This window comes from Nipponia nippon, unplaced genomic scaffold (assembly GCF_047370975.1).
Source record: "Nipponia nippon isolate SJK-2023a ecotype South Korea unplaced genomic scaffold, ASM4737097v1 scaffold_22, whole genome shotgun sequence".
Classification (NCBI taxonomy): domain Eukaryota; kingdom Metazoa; phylum Chordata; class Aves; order Pelecaniformes; family Threskiornithidae; genus Nipponia; species Nipponia nippon.
The window spans coordinates 3419877-3446419 of NW_028262339.1; the positions used below are offsets into that span (position 1 = coordinate 3419877).

Genomic DNA, 26543 nt, shown 5'->3' on the forward strand with positions numbered 1-26543 from the left:
TCCAATTCCTTGCTCAAAGAAAGGCCACCTTCCATCAGGTTGCTCAGGTCCACATCTAGTCAAGTTATGAATATCTCCAGGGATGGAGATGCCACAAGTACTTTGGCGGACTTTGGATTGTTTAGGAGTCTGGTTAACAGAGTCCCTTGGGAGGCAGTCCTGAAGGGCAAAGGAGTCCAGGAAGGCTGGACGTTATTCAAGGAGGAAATCTTAAAGGCACAGGAGCAGGCTGTCCCCATGTGCCACAAGTCGAGCAGGAGAGGGAGAAGACCGGCCTGGCTGGACAAAGAGCTTTGGCTAGAACTCAGAAAAAAAAGGAGAGCCTGGCCTTTGGAAGAAGGGGCAGGCGACTCAGGGGGACTACAAGGATGTTGTGAGGATATGCAGGGAGAAGATCAGAAAGGCGAAGGAGCAGCTGGAACTTAAACTGGCCACTGCCATTAAAGACAACAAAAAAAGTTTTTATAAATATGTTAGTGACAAAAGGAGGGCCAGGGAGAAACTCCCTCCTTTGTTGGAGGCAGAAGGTAACCTGGCCACGAAGGATGAGGAGAAGGCAGAGGTACTTAATGCTTTCTTTGCCTCAGTCTTTAATCGTCAGACTGGTTATCCTCGGGTTCTTCAGGCCCCTGAGCTGGGAGACGGAGACAGGATGCAGAGTGAAGTCCCAGTTGTTGAAGAGGTGGCAGTCACCGACCTGCTCCTCCATCTGGATACGCACAAGTCCATGGGGCCAGATGGGATGCACCCGAGGATACTGAGGGAGCTGGCAGAGGAGCTGGCCAGGCCACTCTCCATTATTTATCAGCAGTCCTGGTCAACCGGGGACGTCCCGGATGACTGGAAGCTAGCAAATGTGACGCCCCTCTACAAGAAGGGTCGGAAGGAGGATCCCGGGAACTACAGGCCTGTCAGCCTGACCTCGGTGCCGGGGAAGGTCATGGAGCAGATCATCTTGAGTGCCATTATGCAGCAAGTGCGGGACAACCGAGGGATCAGGCCCAGCCAGCATGGGTTTCTGAAAGGGAGGACCTGTTTCACTAACCTGGTCTCCTTCTATGACAAGGTGACCCGCTTAGTGGATGTGGGGAAGGCTGTGGATGTTGTCTACTTGGACTTTAGTAAGGCCTTTGACACTGTCTCCCACAGCATTCTCCTGGAGAAACTGACTGCTCATGGTTTGGACGAGTATACTCTTCGCTGGGTTAAAAACTGGCTGGATGGCCAAGCCCAGAGAGTGGTGGTGAATGGAGTCAAATCCAGTTGGCGGCCGGTCACGAGTGGTGTTCCCCAGGGCTCAGTACTGGGGCCAGTCCTGTTCAGTATCTTCATCAATGATCTGGATGAGGGGATTGGGTGCACCCTCAGGAAGTTTGCAGATGACACCAAGTTGGATGGAAGTGTCGATCTGCTGGAGGGTAGGAAGGCCCTGCAGAGGGACCTAGACAGGCTGGATCGATGGGCCGGGGCCAACTGCATGAGATTCAACAAGGCTAAGTGCCGGGTGCTACACTTGGGTCACAACAACCCCATGCAATGCTACAGGCTTGCGGAGGAGTGGCTGGAGAGCTGCCTGGTGGAAAAGGACTTAGGGGTGTTGGTTGACAGCTGCTTGAACATGAGCCAGCAGTGTGCCCAGGTGGCCAAGAGGGCCAATGGCATCCTGGCTTGTATCAGGAATAGTGTGGCCAGCAGGACCAGGGAGGTGATAGTGCCCCTGTACTAGGCACTGGTGAGGCCGCACCTCGAGTACTGTGTTCAGTTTTGGGCCCCTCACTCCAAGAAGGACATCGAGGTGCTGGAGTGTGTCCAGAGGAGGGCAACGAAGCTGGTGAAGGGTCTAGAGCACAAGTCTTATGAGGAGTGTCTGAGGGAGCTGGGGTAGTTTAGTCTGGAGAAGAGGAGGCTGAGGGGAGACCTTATTGCTCTCTACAACTCCCTGAAAGGAGGTTGTAGTGAGGTGGGGGTCAGCCTCTTCTCCCTAGTAACAAGTGATAGGACGAGAGGAAACGGCCTCAAGCTGCGCCAGGGGAGGTTTAGGTTAGACATTAGGAAAAACTTCTTCACCGAGAGGGTGGTCAAGCATTGGAACAGGCTGCCCAGGGAGGTGGTTGAGTCCCCATCCCTGGAGGTATTTAAAAGACAGGTAGACGTGGTGCTTAAGGACGTGGTTTAATGGTGGACTTGGCAGTGATAGGTTAACGGTTGGACTCGATGATCTTAAGGGCTATTTACACCATGCTTTTAACATTTAGCTCTGTTCTGCAAAGTGCTATACAGTCTTATCTTAACAAAACACAAGTTTTTGCAGGATCAAGCCCAAACTTAACATTTAAGTATTCCAATGCTTAACATTCGTGCCTAGCTTCTGCTTCATTGCCTTGACTAATTCATGCACTTAACTTTAAGTACAGGCCCTGGGTCGGGAGGGGGCTGCCCACCACATCAGCCCCTTCTTGTGAGAAATGCTCAGTTCTCACAATGGAGAGGGGCCACCGCCTCTGCTGGGACTGTGATGGTCCCCATACGCACAAACAGCCTGGAAAGGTGGTAACAATGTTTGCTGATAATAATTAGTTAGGGTAATAAGGGCAAGGACCATTTGAGAAGAACTGCAGAAAAACATTATAAAAATGAGCAATAAAATGATAGAAGAATTTCTATTTAAGTGTAAAGTGACACAGAAGGTTAAAAAACCCCACAACCTTAACTTCATATCCAAGATGATGAGCACCGAGCTAACTATTATATTAGGAGCAAGATCTGGGGTGATGATAGTCCCATGAAAAGAGCAGCTTAATGCTCAGCACTGGTTGAAAAAGCAAATTGTATGTTGGAAATTGTTGAGAAAGAAATAGAGACCAAAATAAAGATCACTGTGCTGTGGTATAACCTGTGGCTTTCTTCCATCTTAAATACATCTTTTTGCCTAATTTGGAGACAAAGTACTCAGCACTCAGCAAGAGTTGCGTTCTAAACATCTGTTGTCCACTATTATTCATAATCAGAAGAGTCAGACTTGCTAAACAAAATACTAGATTGCTATTAGCAACACAGGAAAAAATTAATTGAGACTCTCAATCAAAAATTGCTTTGAAAGAGGGTATCTTTACCTTAAAAACTCAGTGATTACACTTCTCACATTTTATAGAATCACAGAATCATAGAATCATTAAGGTTGGAAAAGACCCTTAAGATCATCAAGTCCAACCGTTAGCCTAGCACTGCCAAGTCCACCATTAAACCACGTCCTTAAGGACCACATCTACCTGTCTTTTAAATACCTCCAGGGATGGAGACTCAACCACTTCCCTGGGCAGCCTGTTCCAATCCTTGACCACCCTCTCGGTGAAGAAGTTTTTCCTAATGTCTAACCTAAACCTCCCCTGGCACACCTTGAGGCTGTTTCCTCTCGTCCTATCCCTTGTTACTTGGGAGAAAAGACCGACCCCCACCTCACTACAACCGCCTTCCAGGTAGCTGTAGAGAGCAATAAGGTCTCCCCTCAGCCTCCTCTTCTCCAAACTAAACAGCCCCAGTTCCCTCAGCTGCTCCTCATAAGACTTGGTCTCTAGACCCTTCACCAGCTTCGTTGCCCTTCTTTGGACACACTCCAGCACCTCAATGTCCTTCTTGGAGTGAGGGGCCCAAAACCGAACACAATACTGAAGGTGCAGCCTAACCAGTGCCGAGTACAGGGGCACTATCACCTCCCTGGTCCTGCTGGCCACACTATTCCTGATACAAGCCAGGATGCCATTGGCCCTCTTGGCTACCTGGGCACACTGCTGGCTCATGTTCAGGCGGCTGTCAACCAACACCCCCAGGTCCTTTTCCACCAGGCAGCTCTCCAGCCACTCTTCCCCAAGCCTGTAGCGTTGCATGGGGTTGTTGTGACCCAAGTGCAGGACCCAGCACTTAGCCTTGTTGAATCTCATGCAGTTGGCCCCGGCCCATCAATCCAGCCTGTCCAGATCCCTCTGTAGGGCCTTCCTACCCTCCAGCAGATCAACACTCCCGGCCAACTTGGTATCATCTGCAAACTTCCTGAGGGTGCACTCGATCCCCTCATCCAGATCATCAATGAAGATATTGAACAGGACTGGCCCCAGTACTGAGCCCTGGGGAACACCACTCGTGACCGGCCGCCAACTGGATTTGACTCCATTCACCACCACCCTCTGGGCTTGGCCGTCCAGCCAGTTTTTAACCCAGCGCAGAGTGCACCCATCCAAACCATGAGCAGTCAGTTTCTCCAGGAGAATGCTGTGGGAGACAGTGTCAAAGGCCTTACTAAAGTCCAAGTAGACAACATCCACAGCCTTCCCCACATCCACTAAGCGGGTCACCTTGTCATAGAAGGAGACCAGGTTAGTGAAACAGGTCCTCCCTTTCAGAAACCCATGCTGGCTGGGCCTGATCCCTCGGTTGTCCCGCACTTGCTGCATAATGGCACTCAAGATGATCTGCTCCATGACCTTCCCCGGCACCGAGGTCAGGCTGACAGGCCTGTAGTTCCCGGGATCCTCCTTCCGACCCTTCTTGTAGAGGGGCGTCACATTTGCTAGCTTCCAGTCATCCGGGACGTCCCCGGTTGACCAGGACTGCTGATAAATAATGGAGAGTGGCCTGGCCAGCTCCTCTGCCAGCTCCCTCAGTATCCTCGGGTGCATCCCATCTGGCCCCATGGACTTGTGCGTATCCAGATGGAGGAGCAGGTCGGTGACTGCCACCTCTTCAACAACCGGGGCTTCATTCTGCTTCCTGTCTCCATTTCCCATCTCAGGGGCCTGAATACCCTGAGGATAACCAGTCTGACGATTAAAGACTGATGCAAAGAAGGCATTAAGTACCTCAGCCTTCTCCTCATCCTTCATGGCAATGTTTCCCTCTGCCTCCAACAAAGGAGGGAGATTCTCCCTGGCCCTCCTTTTGTTGCTGATATATTTGTAAAAACATTTTTTATTATCTTTAACTGCAGTGGCCAGTTTAAGTTCTAGCTGGGCCTTTGCCTTTCTAATATTCCATTACAAGTTGCAACTTCATTAGTTTTCTTTCAGAAATAACTAAATTAAAGCAAATGTTCTTATGAAAAGCAGATAGAAGTTATGCTTAAAAAAAAAAAAAAGACCAGTAGATGAACAGTACTGACATTGACAAGGGAAAAACAGCAAAATCTCCTGTAGAAGGCTGAAGGTTTCCCAGAAGTAGACAGCTACATTTAATCATATTAATTTTATCCCATGTGTCCATACAGCTTTGATCTTGGCTTGTGTCTCTAGGCACTAAGAGGAATAGAAAATAAATAGTAACAACTATTAATCTTGGAAATTACAGTGATATCTCAGTGAGTGAGCTATTGGAATGCAGATCAAGTTATTAATAGCAGTTATTAATTATAATATGGTAGTCCCTGCAAACCCCAGTTGAACACCAGTACACAACTGTGCTGGTATTTTATGGACAACAAAAGAAAGCAGTCCCTGCTCCACAGAATTCAAGATCCAAAATTTAGATAAGGCAGAATAAGCAGCCAAAATAGACTGCTGGATTGAAGGTGAGCCAGAATGATGAGTCAGCAATAAAACATGAAGTTTAGCAGAGTAGGTGGTGACTCAGGTTTCTACTCGCAAAAACAAATTAGAAAGAAAAGTAAAACTGTCAGGGAAATGGAGTCAAAACAGAATAGAAGATGGGAATTATCCTTTTCCTGAAAACCTGGGTGCTCTCAGGTAGTGTCAGTAGTCTTTGACACACAGATTGCCTTTGTTTTCCACCGTCTCATGACAGTCTTGCAATAACCTCCTCGGTGCCACAGCCTGCATGTTTTCAGGGTACGATTCTGCAGCAAGAGAAGCACGGATTATGATAGCATCCCTCTAAGTACTCTTCTCAAAGAGTGCCTTGGGAAGGAGGCGTCAGCATAGGGATATTGGAAGCAGTTTTTATTTTTTATTCATAATTTCAAAAACTGAAGTGGTTCTGAAAAGGTTAGTGAAGTGACCACATTAATGTGGTGTCACAGGGATTAAAAATGAATGGCTGCAGGAAGAACATTGTGTCTATAAGCAGGCGAACACTGACAAATAATTTCAGGGAATATTAACGTTGCTTTTCCGTCAAATCCATTTCACTTCTATTCACAGCCATCTCTTTGCATTGCAGGAATAATTTGCCAAAGCAAGGCATTTTAAATTCATACTAGAGAACATTAGAAAACAGAATTGTTATTTATAGCTGGGAATACTTGTACCAGAAATATGACTGATTTTTTTCTGGCCAAGGAACACAAGAACATGTGACCTGTTTGTTCAGTCAAAATCAGCTGAAATTTGAAGACCAGCTTCACTTTCCGTTCTAGCAGATGAATAATTGCTTTCAGAAATAATCCAGCAAACAGTTTCTACTCAATAAATTTGGAAAAATGCCATGTAAGTAGTGAACAGGGAAAATGAGTTTTGGCTGCTTAATATTAATCTAGAGGAAAAATTGACTAAACTCAGTGTCAGAATTGTTAGAAAGCAGGAATGCTTACACTGTAACAAGATTGTTCTTCAAATAGCAGCAGTTCTCATCTATTAGTTGTATATCTAAGTAACTCCAAATTTGTGCTGTAGTGTAGCTAAGCACAGTCAGGCATTAAATAAGGAAAATAAGGAAAATAGCATTTCTGGAATAATTTATAAATGAGGAAATTAGCATTTCTAGAATCAGTTACATTTACTTGAGGAAGCAATAAAGAACCCATGAATTATTCCATGTGAAAAGAGAGTTTATAATAAAATGTATCCGAGGTAATAACAGACTACAGTATAACAACATAACAGTAGGGGTGAAAAGTAATTTATATTTCTGTAACTTGGAAATCTACGCTGCTGCTACTAAGGCACTGTGAATGCAGTAAGTATGGATAAAGAAGAGGAGCTTTGGCTTGATTCAGGCAGAGAAAAGCAGATAGCCACCCCACTAGGCTCTCTCTAAATCTTGTATAGCTTTTTCCCCATGATACATATAAGCATATTCCTTTTTTTTTTTTAATGATAAACCCAGTATTATTTAGAAAATTACCTATGGCTACTTTCAAAATCATAACATTTCTCAGAATAGAATAGTGTACATTTTAGAATCATATATTTGTTGTTCAAAAACTTTGCAAGTAGTAAGTTCAAAATAAACACCAATAGTGTAAGTTCACATATGATTTGAAATATTAATTAATAAAAGCAAACTCGGTGCATACACTGCAAAAAAGTGAGAACATTCAGCAACTTCTGAGATAAAATTTATTTATTCTAAATGGTGCATATACTATTTGAATAGTTACAAAATAAACAGCAGCTTAATTTGGTAAATTCTAATGTGTCATAGATTAGGTATGTGTTAGATAGATGATAGACTAATCTAACAAAACTATTTTGCCTATAGAATAATACCTACTTTTCCCTTTTCCTCTCTCTTCTCAGAAAACCACAGTAGTTCCTGGCTTGAAAATAAGTGAACAGTCACAGTTATATTCCTTATGTTTCTTTTGTTGTTAGTCTAGAAAAACAGAAGTCTACATTTTTCTGACATGCTAGTGGAGCACTAAATAGAATATTGGTGGAAAAAATAACTCTCACACAGAGTAAACTACTGGCACTGCTTCTTATAAGTTGTTGCCAGAACCTGACCTTGTGTTTCTTATTCCTTATTAAAAATGTGCATACAATCAATACATAATTAATTTCTCTATTCCCATTGAGAGGTGGTAAGCTTTATCTGTGCCATTCCATTGTCTTTACAAGTAAAATTATCAGGAAGCATGTATTTCAGCTGCTGGTACACTGGGATATGTTTTCTGTTAATTGTTCTGTATTGCTTTATAATTATGTTTGGTTTATTTAGTTTTGCCTGTAATTAGTAATTTTTAATAGACCTGATACATTCAGTCTAGCTTGTAATACTGTATATAAATAGAAATATCGTAAATATATTAGGGGAAAGTTTGGATGTATTGAAAAAGTCCTTTATGGTGAACTAAATAGGCCAATAGATTACCTTCCATTTGCCTCTCCAGCAGCTAACAACCTTGGGCAGACTCCTGCTGCATCTGAAACAATGTGACTTCCAACATCAAATAAAGTATTTCAGGTAGCACTATAGTACAATTAATGAACAAATATGGAACTCCATTTGATGTAAGATTTCTTAAGAACTTGTCAATGGATTGTATAAGATGTAAATGTCTTTGTCCTACTTAGCTGATACAAGGGCATAGATTGCATTATCCATTATAATACAAAAACTGAAGTAAGTCTTTGTTGCCTGCTCTTGCAATTTAACTGTACTGCTTGTACAGTATTAGCTTTTTTCATCTTGCAGTCTTGTGATACTGTATTTAAATCCATTATTAGACTAGAATATCATCATTTGGGGGGTTAGATTTTGTTTAACCATTTGAATCAGGCAATACTAAAACTAGATAATATGATTCTCTCCAATGTCTCTTAATGAGCTAATGTAACTTTTTTAGTTACTTCTATGAAAATACTGATGAGTGTGTTCAGCTTATTCATAGTCATTTCGCTTGCTCCTCCACAAGATCAAAACACATAGATTTTATTCCATTTGTTGGAAAACTGATGAATGATAAAGTTCATGACTCAGGTAATGGATGTGACAAAATTTGGCCTTATATATTAAATGTCTAACGATACCAAATTGTTTACTGTGGAGAAATCAGGACAATGTATTTTCCCCAAAGCTTTCATGTTGCTATCTTCATGAACTGCTTCCATTTTATTAATTAGAAAATATCAATCTTTAGTTACTGAGTTTCAGGATTAGTTTAGCAGCTTAATAGACGAGTGAATGGAGCTCAATGTTAAATGAATATTGAACTACTAAAAAAAAGATCTTACAACCAGTAACTAGTCCATTTTACAAAAACTCTTTACAGACACAGTCAAATAGGCTTACCCTCTCTCACTGACTCTTATCAGTTGTAAGCCAAAGATCATATGCTTCCACCCTGTCCCACAGCCCACAGCCTCACGGCAAAGAGAGATGTCACATCAGTGGAGCTTGTGCAAAATGTAGCAGAAAGACAAGCCCAACAGTAGCTCCTACCTTCCAATGCAATGCTATCCTGGTGAAAGTGAAAGAGGGAGCAGAGAGGAGAGAATAAAGGAAAACAGGGGAAAAAAACCAAACAGCATGGCATAAACACATTAAAATTTCTATGCCTCCCATAATAATGAAACAAAGAAATTTAAGACTGTAAAAGCATGAAGATTCAAAACCAACCTCAGATTAACAGAAGAGACAAAGAGATAAATTCAAAGCTCAGGCTGAAGACATGATTCTCATTACGTCCCTGGAAGCATGGGCTGGAAGCACTCCAAGAGATCAGACTGTCTGAAGGTAGGATTACCTACACCTACAGCATTTATCTGACCTGGACAGACCCAGGACAGGATCCTGTGGAATACCTCTGGTTATGTATGTACATCTTTGAAGCACTATTTATTTCCTAAGGCATTTTTTTTACAGCCAATTTAGTTCCCATACAATCATACTTTGCTCACACAATAGCGTGACCTCTTGTTCCATACAGATAAAGTGTACTCAAATGCAATTTAAAGGACAATGTGAAAATAATACCTAGATGATGGGATATCTAGTGTCAAGCAGGAAACACGGGAAAGTAGAAATTGACTGAATTTAAAGCACGGTGAGTTAATAAATACATCATTTAACCTTAGCTAAATACATACCTTAATTTACCAACTTTAAATCATTTTCAGCCTTATTTGCTGTGAAATCAAAACTAACAACAGAGCAGAGAGCACACTCCAGCACGCTCCAGAAATACCACACAGTCATGGGGTGGCAGGGTTGTCATTGTCACTTTAAATTAAAAAAAATTCAGTGTGGTTATGATCAAGATATAAAACCTAAACTGGCATATAAATTTATGATGGACAAATTCCCACTAAAGCTGCTGCCTATTTCCTTAGGTTCTTTGAAAACATCAAGATATGTAAGGTTCTGCTACAGCCCATACAGCTTAATGCTGACTTTCAGCTTGAAGCGTTTTGAGTATTTTAAATAAATGCTATCTATTTCTTCTCTTAATTTTCTGAAGGCCAGTTTGGTAGGCCTTCTCAAAGCAGCCTAATACAAGCCATTGGGAGTTGGCTCCTCACAGAATTAATAAGTGACTATTAGTGGCACTAGTTTTAATAATGATATACCTAGCTTTTATATAATAGGTTAGTAGATGATTGATTACTTCATGATGATGGAGGTGGGCCCCCTTTTCAGGCTGAAAGACCTGCCTCCGTCTCACAGGACATATGCCTGAACCACCATGGTACAGACTATATTGAAGGGCAGAATCCTACACTACTCTGGCATCTGTGTTTTATATTATTTATCCAACCGCATCTCAGTCAAGGTGAATGTATGCATTTGGGGGCACAGCTTTTAGGATTGCTTTGAATCCTGTTCTGAAAGTTTTATCTATGGGGTACTTTCCTCATATTCCGTACAGGGAACTTAGGCCTTGAGCAAGGTATTCTGGATTCCAGAAGATAAATACCAATCAGTACCACTTGATAATGCTAAGCCTTAAGTATCAAAAACCATTATTTTATTTCCCTGTTAATAACAGTAATGGCCCAGAGAATTCTTTTTTTGAGAGGCTGAAGTATTAATTGAGTAGTTGGAAAAAAGAAAAAAATTCCAAAACTTAGGAAAGGAATAATCTGTTATGAAAATGAATGAAGAAGTGAAACACCAATACTTTCTTAATCATACTCATTCACATATCCAGACTTCAGATAACAAAATCCCACATCAAGTTACAATAATACATGCTCAGATATCTATGAGCAACAAATTCCTTGGGACAAGTAATGGCATAAATATTGGGTATCATGAGTTCTCCCTAAATATAATTTCCATGGTAAATTTTGTGCTTTCTGTATTATTAGCTTTTTACTGTTGCAAAGAACAGAGAAGGTATATAGACCTTAAGATGAAAAAAGTATTAAATAATGTATGCTGTAATTGAAAAGCAAAAGCCAGACAGCATCAAAACTGTTCCAGGCAGTATAATGGTTTTATCTGTTCCTGAAAATGAGTCATTATATTTCAGCAAATGCATGGTCACCAATCTTAGTCTGCATAAAAATCTGTTCTGGTTTATATAATTGTATGTGACTCAGTAGTAGATCTGATAAAAAATTACAAAATTGTTTCATATTGGGAATCACATTTCTTTGGAAATGAAAGAATACCACTTCTTCCAACATTTTCTGGAGGAGGAGTGAGGGGGAAGTTAAGGAGTTGACAATGCTGAAATATCCTGTCTCCCAACTAAAACTAAAATTGTAACAACTTTATATATAATAATGCAAATGAAAAATAAAGGTGAAATGAAAATGTTTTGATTTTGTCAAAATAAACTATTCTAGCTTAATTGAAGAATATTCTTCTTGATTCTTCCTGTTGGTAAATTTGACATTACCATATTTTGTTCTTTGCTGAAGCAAAGAAAAATGTCAAAATCATAAAATCCTTCACAGAACAGAATTGCTGAACAAGAGATTGTTGTGCAACTGTATCTGCTGTCTCTTCAATTCACATCCTGAACATATAAAATTGTGGTCCTACCTACATTCATTGAGGTTTCTTTGCCATCCTCATCTACATACAAAAACCAATGGCTCTGAGAAGTGAAAGTGAATAACTTCATTCAGAGTGTACTGAACTAATAAATAATTGAAAATCTGCATTGGGAAATTGATCAATATCAAAGATTCATAAATAAATTGTTCCTATATTGTCTTTCCTTGTGGTTAGATTGCAACACTAGTCCTACACAAACATACACACACAACATATGTATATATCTCTTACCTGTAGATAAATAAAGAGAAATTCCACTAATTTATTTTTCCAAGCTAACAAAATGACCTTTGAGCTCAAAAATGACAAAATGGGCTTTGAGCTAACAAAATAACATTGACTCCTACCAGGAAGAAAAAAAAAAAAAAGAGAGAGAAAATAAGGCAATAACTGGAAAGGTAGGGGGGAGAGGGGAGAAAAAGGAAAACAGAGCAGTCAAAGCTGCTGTAAGGATTGTGGTTCTGTGTACTGTTATTTTTATGACAAAAGACATATTTCTCAATAATAGTGGTTGAAGCAAGTCTCCTGATTCTTTTTTTCTAGCTGTAGGCTGAAGAAAGCAGATGGACTCTTTTCTGACTTTTCAAAATTACAAATATATTTATACTCTCTCTCTCTTTTGTACCGGCAATCAAATAATATCAAACTCAATGGAACTGAGAACACTTCTGAAAATATGATGATTAAATTTATCTGGATATCAATTTGCTTAGATATGAAGGGCTATTAGTAAGCAAACATTCCATTACAACATGCATCAAAAAGCCTGGTCACTTTAGAGAGTTCACTAATAATAGAGAGAAACAGAATTATTACAGTGCATTGGCACTGACCATTTTCCCAGCAATGAGGAGCTGTTTTGTAGCACTGTTAATATTATCTTTACATGAGCTGCCAGCACTGACACTTTAAAAGCAACTGCTTCCACCTCTTCTGTCACCGATGGTTATAACCACCTTAGAGTAATGCGACAACTGGCAAGGCTCAGGAAGGCAAATGGAGAAAAGTTAAATTTCAGTGGAAATAAGACAGAAACACCAGTTCAGAAAATTATTAAACATACTAGTTTCAATTTGATACTGAAATTTTGGAATAGGATGCAGACATCTGCTTATGTTTAAGAATAAGCAGGAAAGGTTCTCCTCATCCCAAAAGCCTCTACAACTTCAAACAAAACACAGACACATTCCTATGTGCACTGTAACAGGTCCAAGACATTTTTGCAATAGAACGAAAAACAAATAGTGAGGCATTTCTCACTGAGCAGTCTGGAGACCTGACCACTTATGTGAGATAAGGAATAGATTAATTATTTCCTAAATAGCTGCCTAGTGAACAAAATGGAACTGCTTCAACAGATCAAAAAGGCAGTAGATAGTAATCTGATAATTTGAACCACTCCCTAGGGAGTATAGGAGTGTAGTCAGGCAGGGACTTTATCTGATTCTCCTATGCTTTAGATGACTTCTCTCATTTACTGAACATTATTCTTTTTGACATCTCTCTCTCTCTTTCTCTCCTCCCTGCTTTGATGAAAAATATTCGGATCTGAGAAGTTTTTTCTTCACTAAAGAGCTGTCATTGGTACCATCACACATTATTATTATTATTATTATTATTATTATTATTATTATTATTATTATTATTATTATTATTATTATTATTATTATTATTGGCAACCATGAATTGGCATCCTCTGTTGAAAGCTCATATTTGCAGAAAATGCCAGCTCTAATTATCCTAGAGCCTTAATTTACCAATGCCAAAATTAAGGCACGATTGGCATGCCACTTGGGTGTCTTACAACACAAGGTCAGACATTGCTACTGCTGTTACTGGAATTGTCTGTGGTACATAAAAATAGCAGAATAAGAAAAGAAAATCCCTACTAAACTGGTAAGGAATATTTAATAGTTTAACAGTGAAATTTTCCTTTCATTGGTTACGGTAACCTCCCTACTGCTTTCTCCCAAAGAAAATAAAAAGGTGGACAAAATAACATCCAGGCCTAAACAAATTATATACATGGAACATGGCATTCATAATGGACTGAAAATATTATTAAAAGTTTTAAATATGTTTTTTTTTAAGAAACTGAAGCTCACTGGACTTATAGCTACCCAGCACCGTTGCATTTGTCATTATTTTTATATCACTCATGGAATTGAAAAGAAAAATTTGTATCATGAAGCATCTTCAAAGAAATCCTGGAGTTCCCCTACTCTAGTGAGAGGTGTTACAGCAGACAGACCCCCTGGGAGTTTCCCAGTGTCCCCTCCCTCCCTATAAACTTATTCATGAGATTCCCTCATAATTGTATCTTGAATATAGAAAATCACTGAATTTAAGACACTATAAAAAAAAAGAACTCAGCACATGAAACCTATCATCTTCTCTTTAGAATTTGCTATATTCAAATTCAAGCCTTCAAACTATCTTCAAAGTATTCCATGTCTTAGCCCTGAAACCTAAAAGTCTGTCAAATACTCCAAAATGAAGACTGTAGGGAACTCCCAAGCAGAACTGAATGTTTCACAACATCAATAAAACTTGCATTTCTTTAAAAGATCTTTAACAAAATAATAAGAAACCATACCAAAATAAGACAATTCATGTTACACACTACTTCTGAATGAAAAAAAAAAAGCAAATAAATCAGTTCTAAGTAGCTTGAGAAATAAGACTTAAGAAACAATATTTCATTGGCTAGCATTAGACAGTGCTCACAGAAACATTAATAGAAAGGAACAGGTGATCTGTGAGGCATACAGCAGTTACCTACCAGCTGCGCTCATATGCAACAGGTGTATAAATCTACTTGCCTAAAAACTGCAGCAATCTCAAATCCATAGTAGATGTGGGGTACGTTTAACACTGGGCTTGGCATGGGCACAAGGAAGCAAGATCAGCAGAGCATCAAAAAGGGCTTGTGTCTAACAGCCTATTCAAGTTCTTAAAGACCTGCTCCCTATTAGGTATAGGCATTGCTGTAACCTCATTGATCTTAAGGAATAAACAGGATAAAAGGATACAGACATGTGAATACTGCTGGATCAAGGATCTGTGATCGCTAATCTGCACTACAAAGAAAAAGAACATTTTAGCGATCCTTTTTGGCCACTGCAGATTCTCACAACCTCTTATCGACGACATACCTAAGAGACACAAAGTGAATTTGTAACATTTTTTGAATTATGGTGCTATAGCACCAAGGAAATCACTGACAACAATTAAACATAAGCATTGGTATATATTAAAAATCATTCTGGATTGCTGTCAACTATGTCAAGGTTATAAGCCAATCTGCATTACCCTGCGGATGCCAAACCCCAACTGGTTCCCAATTTTAAAAGTGCTGACTGTATAGGAATTGGCTGAGACAGGACAATATAACCTTGTATCTTACGATGCATTTTTATATCCCAAGGACTCCATAGCAAACAAACAACTGTGAAGGAAGGGGAATCTTCAGCTGTCTACTGATTTTAGAAATCTCAGATTTGCAAGTCCACTTTCAGATAGGTCATACCTCACTACTTCAAGGAATCAAGGAAAGATGTGGCAAATCAGGAACCCTGAACAGATGTCATTTTCAGGAAAAAACCCACAAAAAATTGGTGATGGTACATGGTACAGGCAAAATCACCCAAGGTCACAGGAGAAATCACAATCCAATAGAAACTGCATTTGAAACTGGATTTCAGTGGAAGAAATTGTAAACAGTGAAAGAAACATTAACTTACAACAGATAGAATAGCAGCCTTTACTGATACTGGTGCACTTAGCATGGCTAACAGGCAGAGTACAATATTTTTACATGCCAGCAAAGAGAGCACTATGAATTACAAAGCTGTTATTTAGAGTAGAAATACATTGTGAAGATCTGTATAAAATAAAAGATATGCCATGTCAGGCACTGTTCTGAAGGTGTGCAGATTTTACCTTAGCTTTTAAAATATAATACTCCATTTTTTCTGAGCCATTTTGGCTCACTGTTTGTTCTTATACTGATTAGTTATCAAGGCAGCAGATCTGTGTCAGTGTTAGACCACCTTTTATCATTTTTCAGTTACTGATAGTTTATCTCGTCACACTTTCAACCAGGAGGTAGATTAAGTCACCAAGCTCCTACAGACACATGGTTTTTTATGCATTCTCATAAAACTTCACATTGAGAACTTAAGGATAAAAGGCTTATTAAAATGTGCTTTATTGATTGATAGAAATATTTTTTCTAAACTAGGCATAGTAAGTAGGAGACTGAAAGTCTAGTAATGGGCCAAATCAGGTGATGATTTTGATACGTCTCTATAATTTTAAGAGTTATTATAATTGATTTTTTTCTACTTACGTAGAACACCTGTTTCATCAAACAGCACTAGTGAGCTAATGAACTCTTCTCCCTATATCCAAGAAATCTATGGTAATTCTTTCAAAGTACATAACGCAGAATATATAACTCTGTTTTTCAAGTACAAATACTTGATCTGCCATGGAAAACATTGTGAAGAGGTAGAATCCTATTTAATAATTCTTCATCTGCTACTTTAGAAATATTCTGAGAACATCAGAATGTGGCAGCAAAGACACAAGGGTTGTTCATGTGTTAGCAACCATGGAAGCACCTGAGAACAGTCACGCAGGAATTAGGGCTTCTCCCCCAAAAAAGGTGGCAGGATCAACAGACCAACTGAAGTGCATCTACGCCAATGCACGTAGCATGGGCAACAAACAGGAGGAGCTGTAAGCCATTGTGCAGCAGGAAAACTATGACATAATTGCCATCACAGAAACATGGTGGGATGACTTGCACAACTGGAGTGCTGCAATGGATGGCTATAAGCTCTTCAGAAGGGATAGGCAAGGAAGGAGAGGCGGTGGGGTAGCCTTGTACGTTAGAGAGTGTTTTGACTGTCTAAAGCTTGACGATGATGATGAAAGGGTCAAGTGTTTATGGGTAAGAATCAGGGGGAAGGCTGACAAGGCAGATATATCATGGTGGGAGTCTGTTATAGACCACCCAATCAGGATGAAGAGGCAGATGAAATATTCTATAAGCAGCTGGGAGAAGTCTCATGATTGCTAGCCCTTGTTCTCGTGGGGGACTTCAACTTACCAGATGCCTGCTGGAAATACAATACAGAGGAGAGGAAACAGCCTAGGAGGTTCCTGGAGTGTGTGGAAGATAACTTCCTGACACAGTTGGTGAGTGAGCCAGCTAGGGAAGGTGCCCCGCTGGACCTGTTGTTTGTGAACAGAGAAGGACTTGTGGGTGATGTGATGGTTGGAGGCCGTCTTGGGCATAGTGATCATGAAATGATAGAGTTTTCGATTCTTGGAGAAGTAAGGAGGGGGGTTAGCAGAACTGCCACCTTGGACTTTCGGAGGGCAGACTTTGGCCTGTTCAGGACCCTGGTTGACAGAGTCCCTTGGGAGGCAGTCCCAAAGGGCAAAGGAGTCCAGGAAGCCTGGACGTTTTTCAAGAAGGAAGTCTTAAAGGCTCAGGAGCAGGCTGTTCCCATGTGCCAAAAGACAAGCAGGTGGGGAAGAAGACCAGCCTGGCTGAACAGAGAGCTTTGGCTGGAACTCAGGAAAAAAAAGAGTTTATGACCTTGGGAAGAAGGGGTAGGAAACTCAGGAGGACTACAAGGATGTCGTGAGGTTATGCAGGGAGAAAACTGGAAGGACCAAAGCCCAACTAGAACTTATTCTGGCTACTGCAGTAAAAGACAACAAAAAAATGTTTCTATAAATGAAACAACCTGACCAATCTGATCTCCTTCTACGACAAGCTGACCCGCTTAGTGGATGAGGGGAAGGCTGTGGATGTTGTCTACTTGGACTTTAGTAAGGCCTTTGACACTGTCTCCCACAGCATTCTCCTGGAGAAGCTGGTTGCCCGTGGCTTGGATAAGTGCACTCTCCGCTGGGTAAAAAAATGGCTAAATGGCCGAGCCCAGAGAGTGGTGGTGAATGGAGTCAAATCCAGTTGGCGGCCGGTCACAAGTGGTGTTCCCCAGGGCTCAGTACTGGGTCCAGTCCTGTTCAATATCTTCATTGATGATCTGGATGAGGGGATCGAGTGCACCCTCAGGAAGTTTGCAGATGATACCAAGTTGGCCGGGAGTGTTGATCTGCTGGAGGGTAGGAAGGCCCTACAGAGGGACCTAGACAGGCTGGATCGATGGGCCGGGGCCAACTGTATGAGGTTCAACAAGGCTAAGTGCTGGGTCCTGCACTTGGGTCACAACAACCCCATGCAACGCTACAGGCTTGGGGAGGAGTGGCTGGAGAGCTGCTTGGTGGAAAAGGACCTGGGGGTGTTGGTTGACAGCTGCTTGAACATGAGCCAGCAATGTGGCCAAGAAGGCCAATAGCATCCTGGCTTGTATCAGGAACAGTGTGGCCAGCAGGACCAGGGAGGTGATAGTGCCCCTGTACTCGGCCCTGGTGAGGCCGCACCTCGAGTACTGTGTTCGTTTTTGGGCCCCTCACTACAAGAAGGACATCGAGGTGCTGGAGTGTGCCCAAAGAAGGGCAACGAAGCTGGTGAAGGTTCTGGAGACCAAGTCTTATGAGGAGCAGCTGAGGGAACTGAGGTTGTTTAGTCTGGAGAAGAGGAGGCTGAGGGGAGACCTTATCGCTCTCTACAACTGAACAACCCCAACTCCCTCAGCCTGTTCTCATAGGAGAGGTGATCCCTCTGATCATCTTCGTGGACCTCCTCTGGACCTGCTCCAACAGGTCCATGTCTTTCTTGTACTGAGGACTCCAGAGCTGGATGCAGTACTGCAGGTGGGGTCTCACCAGAGCAGAGCAGAGGGGCAGAATCACCTCCCTTGACCTGCTGCCCACGCTTCTTTTGATGCAGCCCAGGATATGGTTGGATTTCTGGTCAGCACACATTGCTGGCTCATGTCCAGCTTTTCATCCACCAGTGCCCCCAAGTCCTTCTCTGTAGGGCTGCTCTCGATCCCTTCATCCCCCAGCCTGTATTGATACCAGGGATTGCCCCAACCCAGGTGCAGGACCTTGCACTTGGCCTTGTTGAGCCTCATGAGGTTCACATGGTCCCACTTTTCGAGCTTGTCCAGGTCCCTCTGAATGGCATCCCATCCCTCAGGTGTGTCAACTGCACCACTCAGCTTAGTGTCATCAAGTTCTGGGAATATGTTTCATTAAACACTTGAGCTTTAGCAATAGCTAGAATGGATATCAGTGCTTCTGTAGGTTCATGAGCCTTGAAAAGGTCTGGCAAATTGAGAACCAGATTTCACTACAAGTCAAACCAAAATAAGTCATGGCTGCAATTTACAATTATTACATATTTTGCTAGATAATTTTTTGCAAAACAACTTTTTTTGCACATCTTGCAATAAGCATTCAGTCACTTCAAAATTTGTTCTAATTCTAAATAATCAGGCATCTCAGAATGAGAAAGACTTAGGGTATGGTTTTAGAAGTACCACTTTTATTTATTCATACATCTACTAGATCTTGTCCTGTGATTAGAATAGCTTTTAGCAAAGCTATTAAAGTCTGTTTTTTAAGCAGCTTTTGGAAAATACTGTTATTTGAAAGAATCAGTAAATTTATATCACAGGCAAATGTAAAGCAAAGTGGCATATCATTTGACATCTCTTAACCGAAACAAAAAAAAGAAAAATTCATATTGAAGAAGGTAGTTTATTGTAACAATGTATTTATTTGTAATTGTTCATATCTTTTATTTTTAATTGTTCAGTTATCTATGAGCATCGGTAACTAAGAATAACTTACTAGTTGCATGCAAACCTATGTAATATGTTCAGGGGTCAGCAGCTTAAGCAGTCTCAATCTCTTAGAAGTATTTTACAAAAAAGAATTATGAATTTGATCATTCAACATTCTATAATTATTTTATCTATCTCAAGCAAAAATATTTTCTTCTATGGCTTTGGTTTGAAGTTAACTACTGTCTAGTTCTCTGCATATTCCCTTCCTGATCATGTCAGGAATATGTTATTGGTTCTCTCATGCTGTATTCTCTGAATTTAATAAAGTTAAAGTAAATAAGAATTAGGTCCAGTACTTCCTGTTTGGTATTTTTAGGAACCTATGCTAAAAAAAAAAAAATCCAAACCAAACCAAACTTATTGCAAAAGTATAATTTCTGCAATCAGCAATTTAAATAACATTTTTTCCTTGCATGTTATATTATATAATTTTGTTTAAATAAGTATATGATCTATTTGTCAACATCTGGGTTGTAAAAGACTGGAATATTAGATATTGTAGCTAAAACCAGTTGTAGGACAATGTGAATTTGCAAATTCAGTGAATGAATTCCTGCCAACATATCTCCTGTCCCCTCATTTAAGTGTTTCTTCTCATTTCCACTAAGTCATTCATTTGTATAAACTATTAACATCAGACATATTAATATATCAGTCAGATTTCATATATATCGCACCACAGGCTATAGCTCTGTTCCCTCATAACAGTTAAGGAGAAAGCTTCTACAATGCATACATTATTTACCTCGATATTACTCTGTGTAGCTGTTAGCAGCTTGATCCTGATTTAATTGATTTAAATGATGTGAAAATAAATAAAAGGAACCATGTTTCACTAGTGTCATACAAAAATCTTTTAACTTTTTGCCTGCTCACCTTAAAGTTCAAGATACTAACCAACTGAAGTCCAGGTATGTGATACTAAAAAAGGAAAAGCTCAAACAACTTCAACCTGTCTTTTCTGTTTGAGGATGTATAAATACCTCAGTGGGATAAAAGCCTTATTATACATCCTGGTTTGTTCATTAATCAGTTTTCCAGGAAGTATCATCTTGGTAGTTTATGAAGAATGAGTTTGCTGACTGTCCTCTCAATATTTTTGACATAATGCTCATTATTCTGGATCCAAATACATAGTATTTCAGATTTATCTGCACCACATTTAAAACCAACATGTCAGCCCATATGCAAAAACTATTAAATCCTTTTAACCACACACAAACAGGCGCTAGTTCTGTGTCATAAAAATTAGTTAACATTTTCTCCCTGTTGTGCATGTGCAAACGGACACAATACAGAAAAGATTAATATCAGCAGCAAAGGTCTCACTGACTACCCCTATGGGATCATCCAACTATTGTTTCCTAATTCAGCAAAGTTCATCCCTAGCCATTTTTGTTGTTTTAAAACATTACAATGCTATAACACACAATTTCTCCAAAGTGGTAATGAATTACCGTGCAGAAGTTTCACACCCTACAATCAAAATAATAAACTACTGTGATAAAAAAGCCACATATGAAAATCCATGACCGCCTTCATTTCTGATCTCTGTAAGATGCTAAAGAAAACATTAAAATTTTTTTTTGCACACATTTCATTTTGGGATTTATCAAAACTTGATTCAGTCTACATATTCATCACTGTTCTCACATGTTCTCGCAGTCATCAGAACTCTTTTTTAAAAGCAGCCAGCGAGCTTCTTGCTGCTTTATTGCAGGCTCAAAAACAAAAAAATATTTCAGATCCTCTTTCACCTTCCTGAGAACATCTAGGGAGCTCTATAATGTGTTATCAAACAGAAAAAGATGGACTCTACTTATTTTTCAATACTTGCCAAATAAAGTATCATACAAGAAATGTTTTGCAAGTTTTACCAGTGGAATCAAAGGTGAAGTTGCAATCAAGCAGCCTGGAGATATCAGCAGCCATTAGCTATAGATTTCATGAGCCAAACACCAGCTATTGCTGGTTTGGACCACATCTTCTGGTCACTTCTAGTCCCACTTAATGCTCGATTGAACTACTTTTGATTTAGAATACCTGATTTATTTTTGACAACAGACGGGAGGGGGAAAAAACGTATTAATTTCTCTGCGTAGTAGGGCTTTATAGTGGCAAGCTATTAACTCAAGCTGCCAGAAAATAATGTCATTGAACGCATTTCAGAAGGTTGTCTCTCTGTAAAACACAAAGACAAAAGCACAGCTTTATGGTAAAACTGCAAGATATGCTTAATCATTTGCCTTAGTTAAATTGAGTACAAAACTGCAGTGTTCTGTGTCAAAAATATAGTTACACTGCATTACAGGGAGGCAAAAAGAAGTAGAATTTACAAAATACAATAATAAAAAATAATGACCTGTTTCAGGAGGGTTTTGAGAAACAACTGTAAATTTATTAGACTTTGATACTTAGTATCATCCAGCATCATTCCATTTTTAAATATAATCTGACATTACTTGTGAGATGGCTTTGCATTTAGGTTTCTATTAAACTGTAAAGTGAACATAATACTTTAAAAGGGAGATAACCAGCAGAAAAAGCACCAGAAATGGTACCAAATAATCCTTCAATATTCATTTAATTAAATAAATCTTTATTAAAATACGTAAATAAATTTATGCAAATCTATTTAAACAGTGTTTCTGTGAAAATGCTTTACAAAATAATTCTCATTATACTGGCTGCAAGAAAGGTTTAGAAAACAGCAATTATTTTTCCTATGTTTTTAGCACTTCCTTTTAAAACATATTATGATATTTAGAACTACAGAAATGGGGACAGGCAAGAAATGAAATGACTGAATCATGGTGCTATGTGCCAAAGCATTAAACGCTTCCTAGCCATGAGCATGCCAAATTAGGGAATATCATAATTTTCTGGAAACGTCACCATGCCAAATTGGCAGGCAGCATAAAGTCACATCTGGAAATAGTGGAGTTGACAGCTTAGAAGGAAATGACTCAAAATTTGAACTACCCATTTTTTATGAAGAAGGTCAGCATTCGATATTGTTTAGCCTACTAAACCTACTAGCCTACTACTAGCCTAGGCTGAATAGCCTACATACAGCCTTCAAACAATGAGCGTTCTAGGAAATCTACTCAATTATAAATGGTTTCAATTTCTCCTGAAATAGAAAAATATAAACATGTATTTTAAGTTCTCTGTGATTACAAGAGTATTAACTTCATAAGTCTAAGTGCTAGTCCCCAAACTCAAATGCAGATTTAGGTGGTTGCTAAAATTTCTAATATTCTCAAAAGGACTCCATCCATGCTCATTGTGCTGATGGTCCCAAACATATTTTTGGTCTCTGTAGTTAGCAGACAGAAGATGGTTACTCCTTTGTGCTTTTTTTTCCAACAAGGCTTTTCTACTAGCACCTGTATGTAATTAACTCCCCACTAACTGGGGAGTAAAAACTCTTTATTCCATTCTAGTTTGTGTGTAGCTCTTCGGAGAGACCTGAATAGTTTTTTGTAGGAATAAGATCTTAGCGAATGATGTTATAACCATATATATCTTACCTCTTCCCACTGGTGTATATATCTAATCAGTCTTGAAAGGCGTAATAAACGTAACAGGCTGAGGATTTTTGTAAATCTCACAATACGAAGTGCTCTTGCTGTCTTGTAAACCTCCGAATCCATTCCTTTTTCTACAATGAGAAAGATATAATCCACTGGTATTGATGAGATAAAGTCAACCACAAACCAGCTTTTTAAGTAATTCATCTTAATAATTTTAGGGTCCAGTATTATTTCAGAGCTGTCTTCATTTACAGTCCCAGTTCTAAAATTCATGATCAAGTCCAATAGAAAAACAGTGTCTGATGCCACATTGAAAATAATCCATGGTGTTGTTGTTTGTTCTGTGAAGAATGTGATTCCAACTGGTATAATGACAAGGTTTCCAACCATCATAATGAGCATGATTAAGTCCCAGTAAAACCTAAAAAAAGGAAGGAACAGAAGAGTTGATGTAATGTGGTCTCTATCATGCCGTTTCTTCACCTCAAGTACATTTGTGGTTCTATACACATTAATTACAGTACTGAAACTTGGTGTTAGTTTTGCCCAAATGAGGTTAGTAATTATAATATGCTTTTGTATAGAGATACAATATATATAAGGATGCTTAAACATTTTGTTAATGCTAAGAAAACTCTCATTGTTTTAACTCATTCAATATATTCAAAGTCAGTAGAGACGACAAAGTAATTAATACATTTCATTATGTGCTTTCCTTCTTAAGAATATGCATCTAGGATAAAGACAGTACCATGGCTTATCAGTCCATGGCATACCTGAAAGGTGTGCATGTGTGGCACTAAGTAGCCTTCTCCAGACTCCTGTCAAAACCTATTAGTGTGTTTATATAACTAAAACTATGTCTGGTGCCAATCACAAGTGCTTTACCAATGCAATATTTTTTGTAAGGCTTCTATCCAAATGGAAATCCAAATATCTAACAGATAACATATTAAATGTAAGTACCTCTCCCAGGAATTTTGCTTTTCATTTCGATTATATTTTGATATAGAAATCTATTATTAATTCACATATAAACAAACACAATTTCAAGATATCTACCACAGCTTTCAGGTATTCAAAATGGAGGGGGTTGTTTGATTTAAGAACACCCACAGCTGGAATGGACTGTTTGATTTTAGACAACATAACTGGAGAATTTAGCCACACATGTAAGTATCAGTAAAATTAAAAACAGAATTACAGTTAAGCTTAACATTGAAGGAATTATATATGAAAAGACTAAAGAAAATATTTAACATGGAAAAATACTGAGGGACCTGACAATTTAATGCATTCTTTCTACATGTTGCCTTATGCATCCTTTGGACATTAAAACATTGGTCAGTGATAATTCCCATTTGGATAGAAATGACAGTGTCACACACAATGTGCTATGGCTTCTTCTTGAAGAATCTGTAACTCCCAGCATATGCAATCAAAGCAGCCAAAAAATATACATAAAGGCATACAGTACTAACTACCAAGAAAAATAAAGAAACCATATCTTCTTAATAATTTTCCTCAAAGTGAATGACAAGTTCTTTCAGACTTCTTGCACCAAATAGTATGCCTCTCCAGTAGTTGCCAATGTGTGAATTGTGTGGAGAAGCTACTGTCAAGACAAAAAAAGGGACTACTTTCATGACAAGTCTATAGCTGCCTACTTTATTAATTGGGATAAATTACAAAATAAATACACTCAAAAAAATCTGAAAGATAGATTATATCAGATAACTAATGACAATTTACTAAGATATCTAATTACTAGGGTATGTGTTCTTTTCAAACTTGTCAGCAATCCCCTTAAGAGTGAGAAAATTATTCTTACATCTAAAAACTGCATAGAAATTACATTCTTTCCTGAGCTTGAGTCTTAGAGTTTAAAAAAATCAAATTTTGCACTGGTTTTCATATGAAAAAGCCTTATCATACTTTAAAATGGTATCTGGAAATTAGAGTGAACATAAAGTAAAGGTCTTAGCAGAGAAAAGCAGAGGTGAGAAGAGTAAAGGACAAATTTAGTCTTTTTTTTCCTTCACTCTGCCCATAAGATTTTGATTAATAAATACATCTTTTCTTCAGTTGCCATAATTATAAAATTTCTATGCCCTTGACTGAAAAGTATCAAACTGTAATGAAAGTCAAGAGTGCAAAATATGGTTTTGCATACCTCTTAATTTATATTTTCATCTGTATTCATTAAATCTTAAGAATTAGACTTGGAAGAGACCAATTAAATTCAGTCATTCTCTCTACTGACAGTTCTGAATAATTCCCTATATTTTCAGGTCCTGAAAACACAGCATTTATATACAGATGACAAAATACATTTTAATGAGCCAGGTTCTTTTTCCTGTGCAATCTGAGCAGAACTGTTCAGATGAAGGCAGCTCTTTGTCACAACAGAAGACTTCTAAGGGAATATACACTTCAGCTAAGATGAGTGCATGTTTCTGGATCAAGTAGTGTACTTAAACAGGCTATTATTATGCATTTCAGTACATCATAGGAAAAGGACACATGGTAATTAAGATCAATCAGCACACCTTCTGAAGCCTAGTGTGGTGACTGAGAGGTTAAATATTACCTTAGACATGAGGCAAGATGTCCCAGTGAATAGGCTAAGGTAACCTTAGGTAAACTCTATTCCCTGTCATTCAGTTAAAGATCAGTGAGAATCCACCATTAGTTCAGTACAAAGTCACTCTGTCATTAGTGAGCGGCTCAAACTATTTAGTCAGAATTGCAACCTAAGAATTTTTAGCTATTAATGAGTAATAAGATTGAGTTTGTTGTTCATAATGTGACCTTTTGTCATAATGTGACTCTTTCAGTGTGAAGTTATGATCTGTGTCTCAAACTTCAGTACAAGTCCCAATTAGACATTAATGTCTTCTAAAAAACATATTTGCTGCCCAAAAGCCAGACTACACGGGATAAAATGGATTTTAAAGACTTATTGCACCCCTATCAGTATTAAAAACTGGGTCTTTCATATGATTTTAAATAAGATTTTGTTTTTAGACATGGTTTTGTATGACAATTCAAAAAGAGATGCCCAGACTCTGGCTATTACTTTTCTCTCAAGCTGTTCTCATTCTGATGATAACCAACAAAGGAACTACCATAAACATACATGAACTTTTCTGAGGAACATGTTCAGCAAAATTCATAAAGATCAGACACTGTGAGGTGCGGGATACACACTAGATTGTTCTAGACCACTATCCAGATAAGGAAAAGGGCATGACAATAGGGAAGTTCCAGTAACAACCATGTGAATATTCTGACAGTATCAAAGAGAACTGAAGATTTGACATCAACTTCGTTACGGCCTGCATTTGTTACTATGTGATAAAAATACCTCTATAGCATTTAGCTACCTGAATATACTTGTTTTTGCATAATTTTTACACCTTTGAACAACAATGACATAGCGCTATATCAAATTGCTGGTAATAAGATTCAAGCAGTCTCTACATCTGTTTTTCTTCTCCTACAGATCTGTAACTATAAGCTTACCATCATTTTAATATGTTTTGAGCTAGAGCTTTTT

General features: G+C 39.1%; 1 protein-coding gene across 2 annotated transcripts in view; it reads right to left on the bottom strand.

Moving 5' to 3' along the window:
* LOC104013749 (potassium/sodium hyperpolarization-activated cyclic nucleotide-gated channel 1) overlaps positions 1-26543 on the bottom strand; it is a 226944-nt gene that overhangs the window by 163204 nt on the left and 37197 nt on the right. For both annotated transcript variants that reach the window (XM_087760444.1, XM_087760445.1), the window contains exon 2: positions 22982-23405. In XM_087760444.1, the coding sequence (XP_087616570.1) occupies positions 22982-23405 (424 nt within the window). The remainder of the gene's footprint in view (positions 1-22981; positions 23406-26543) is intronic.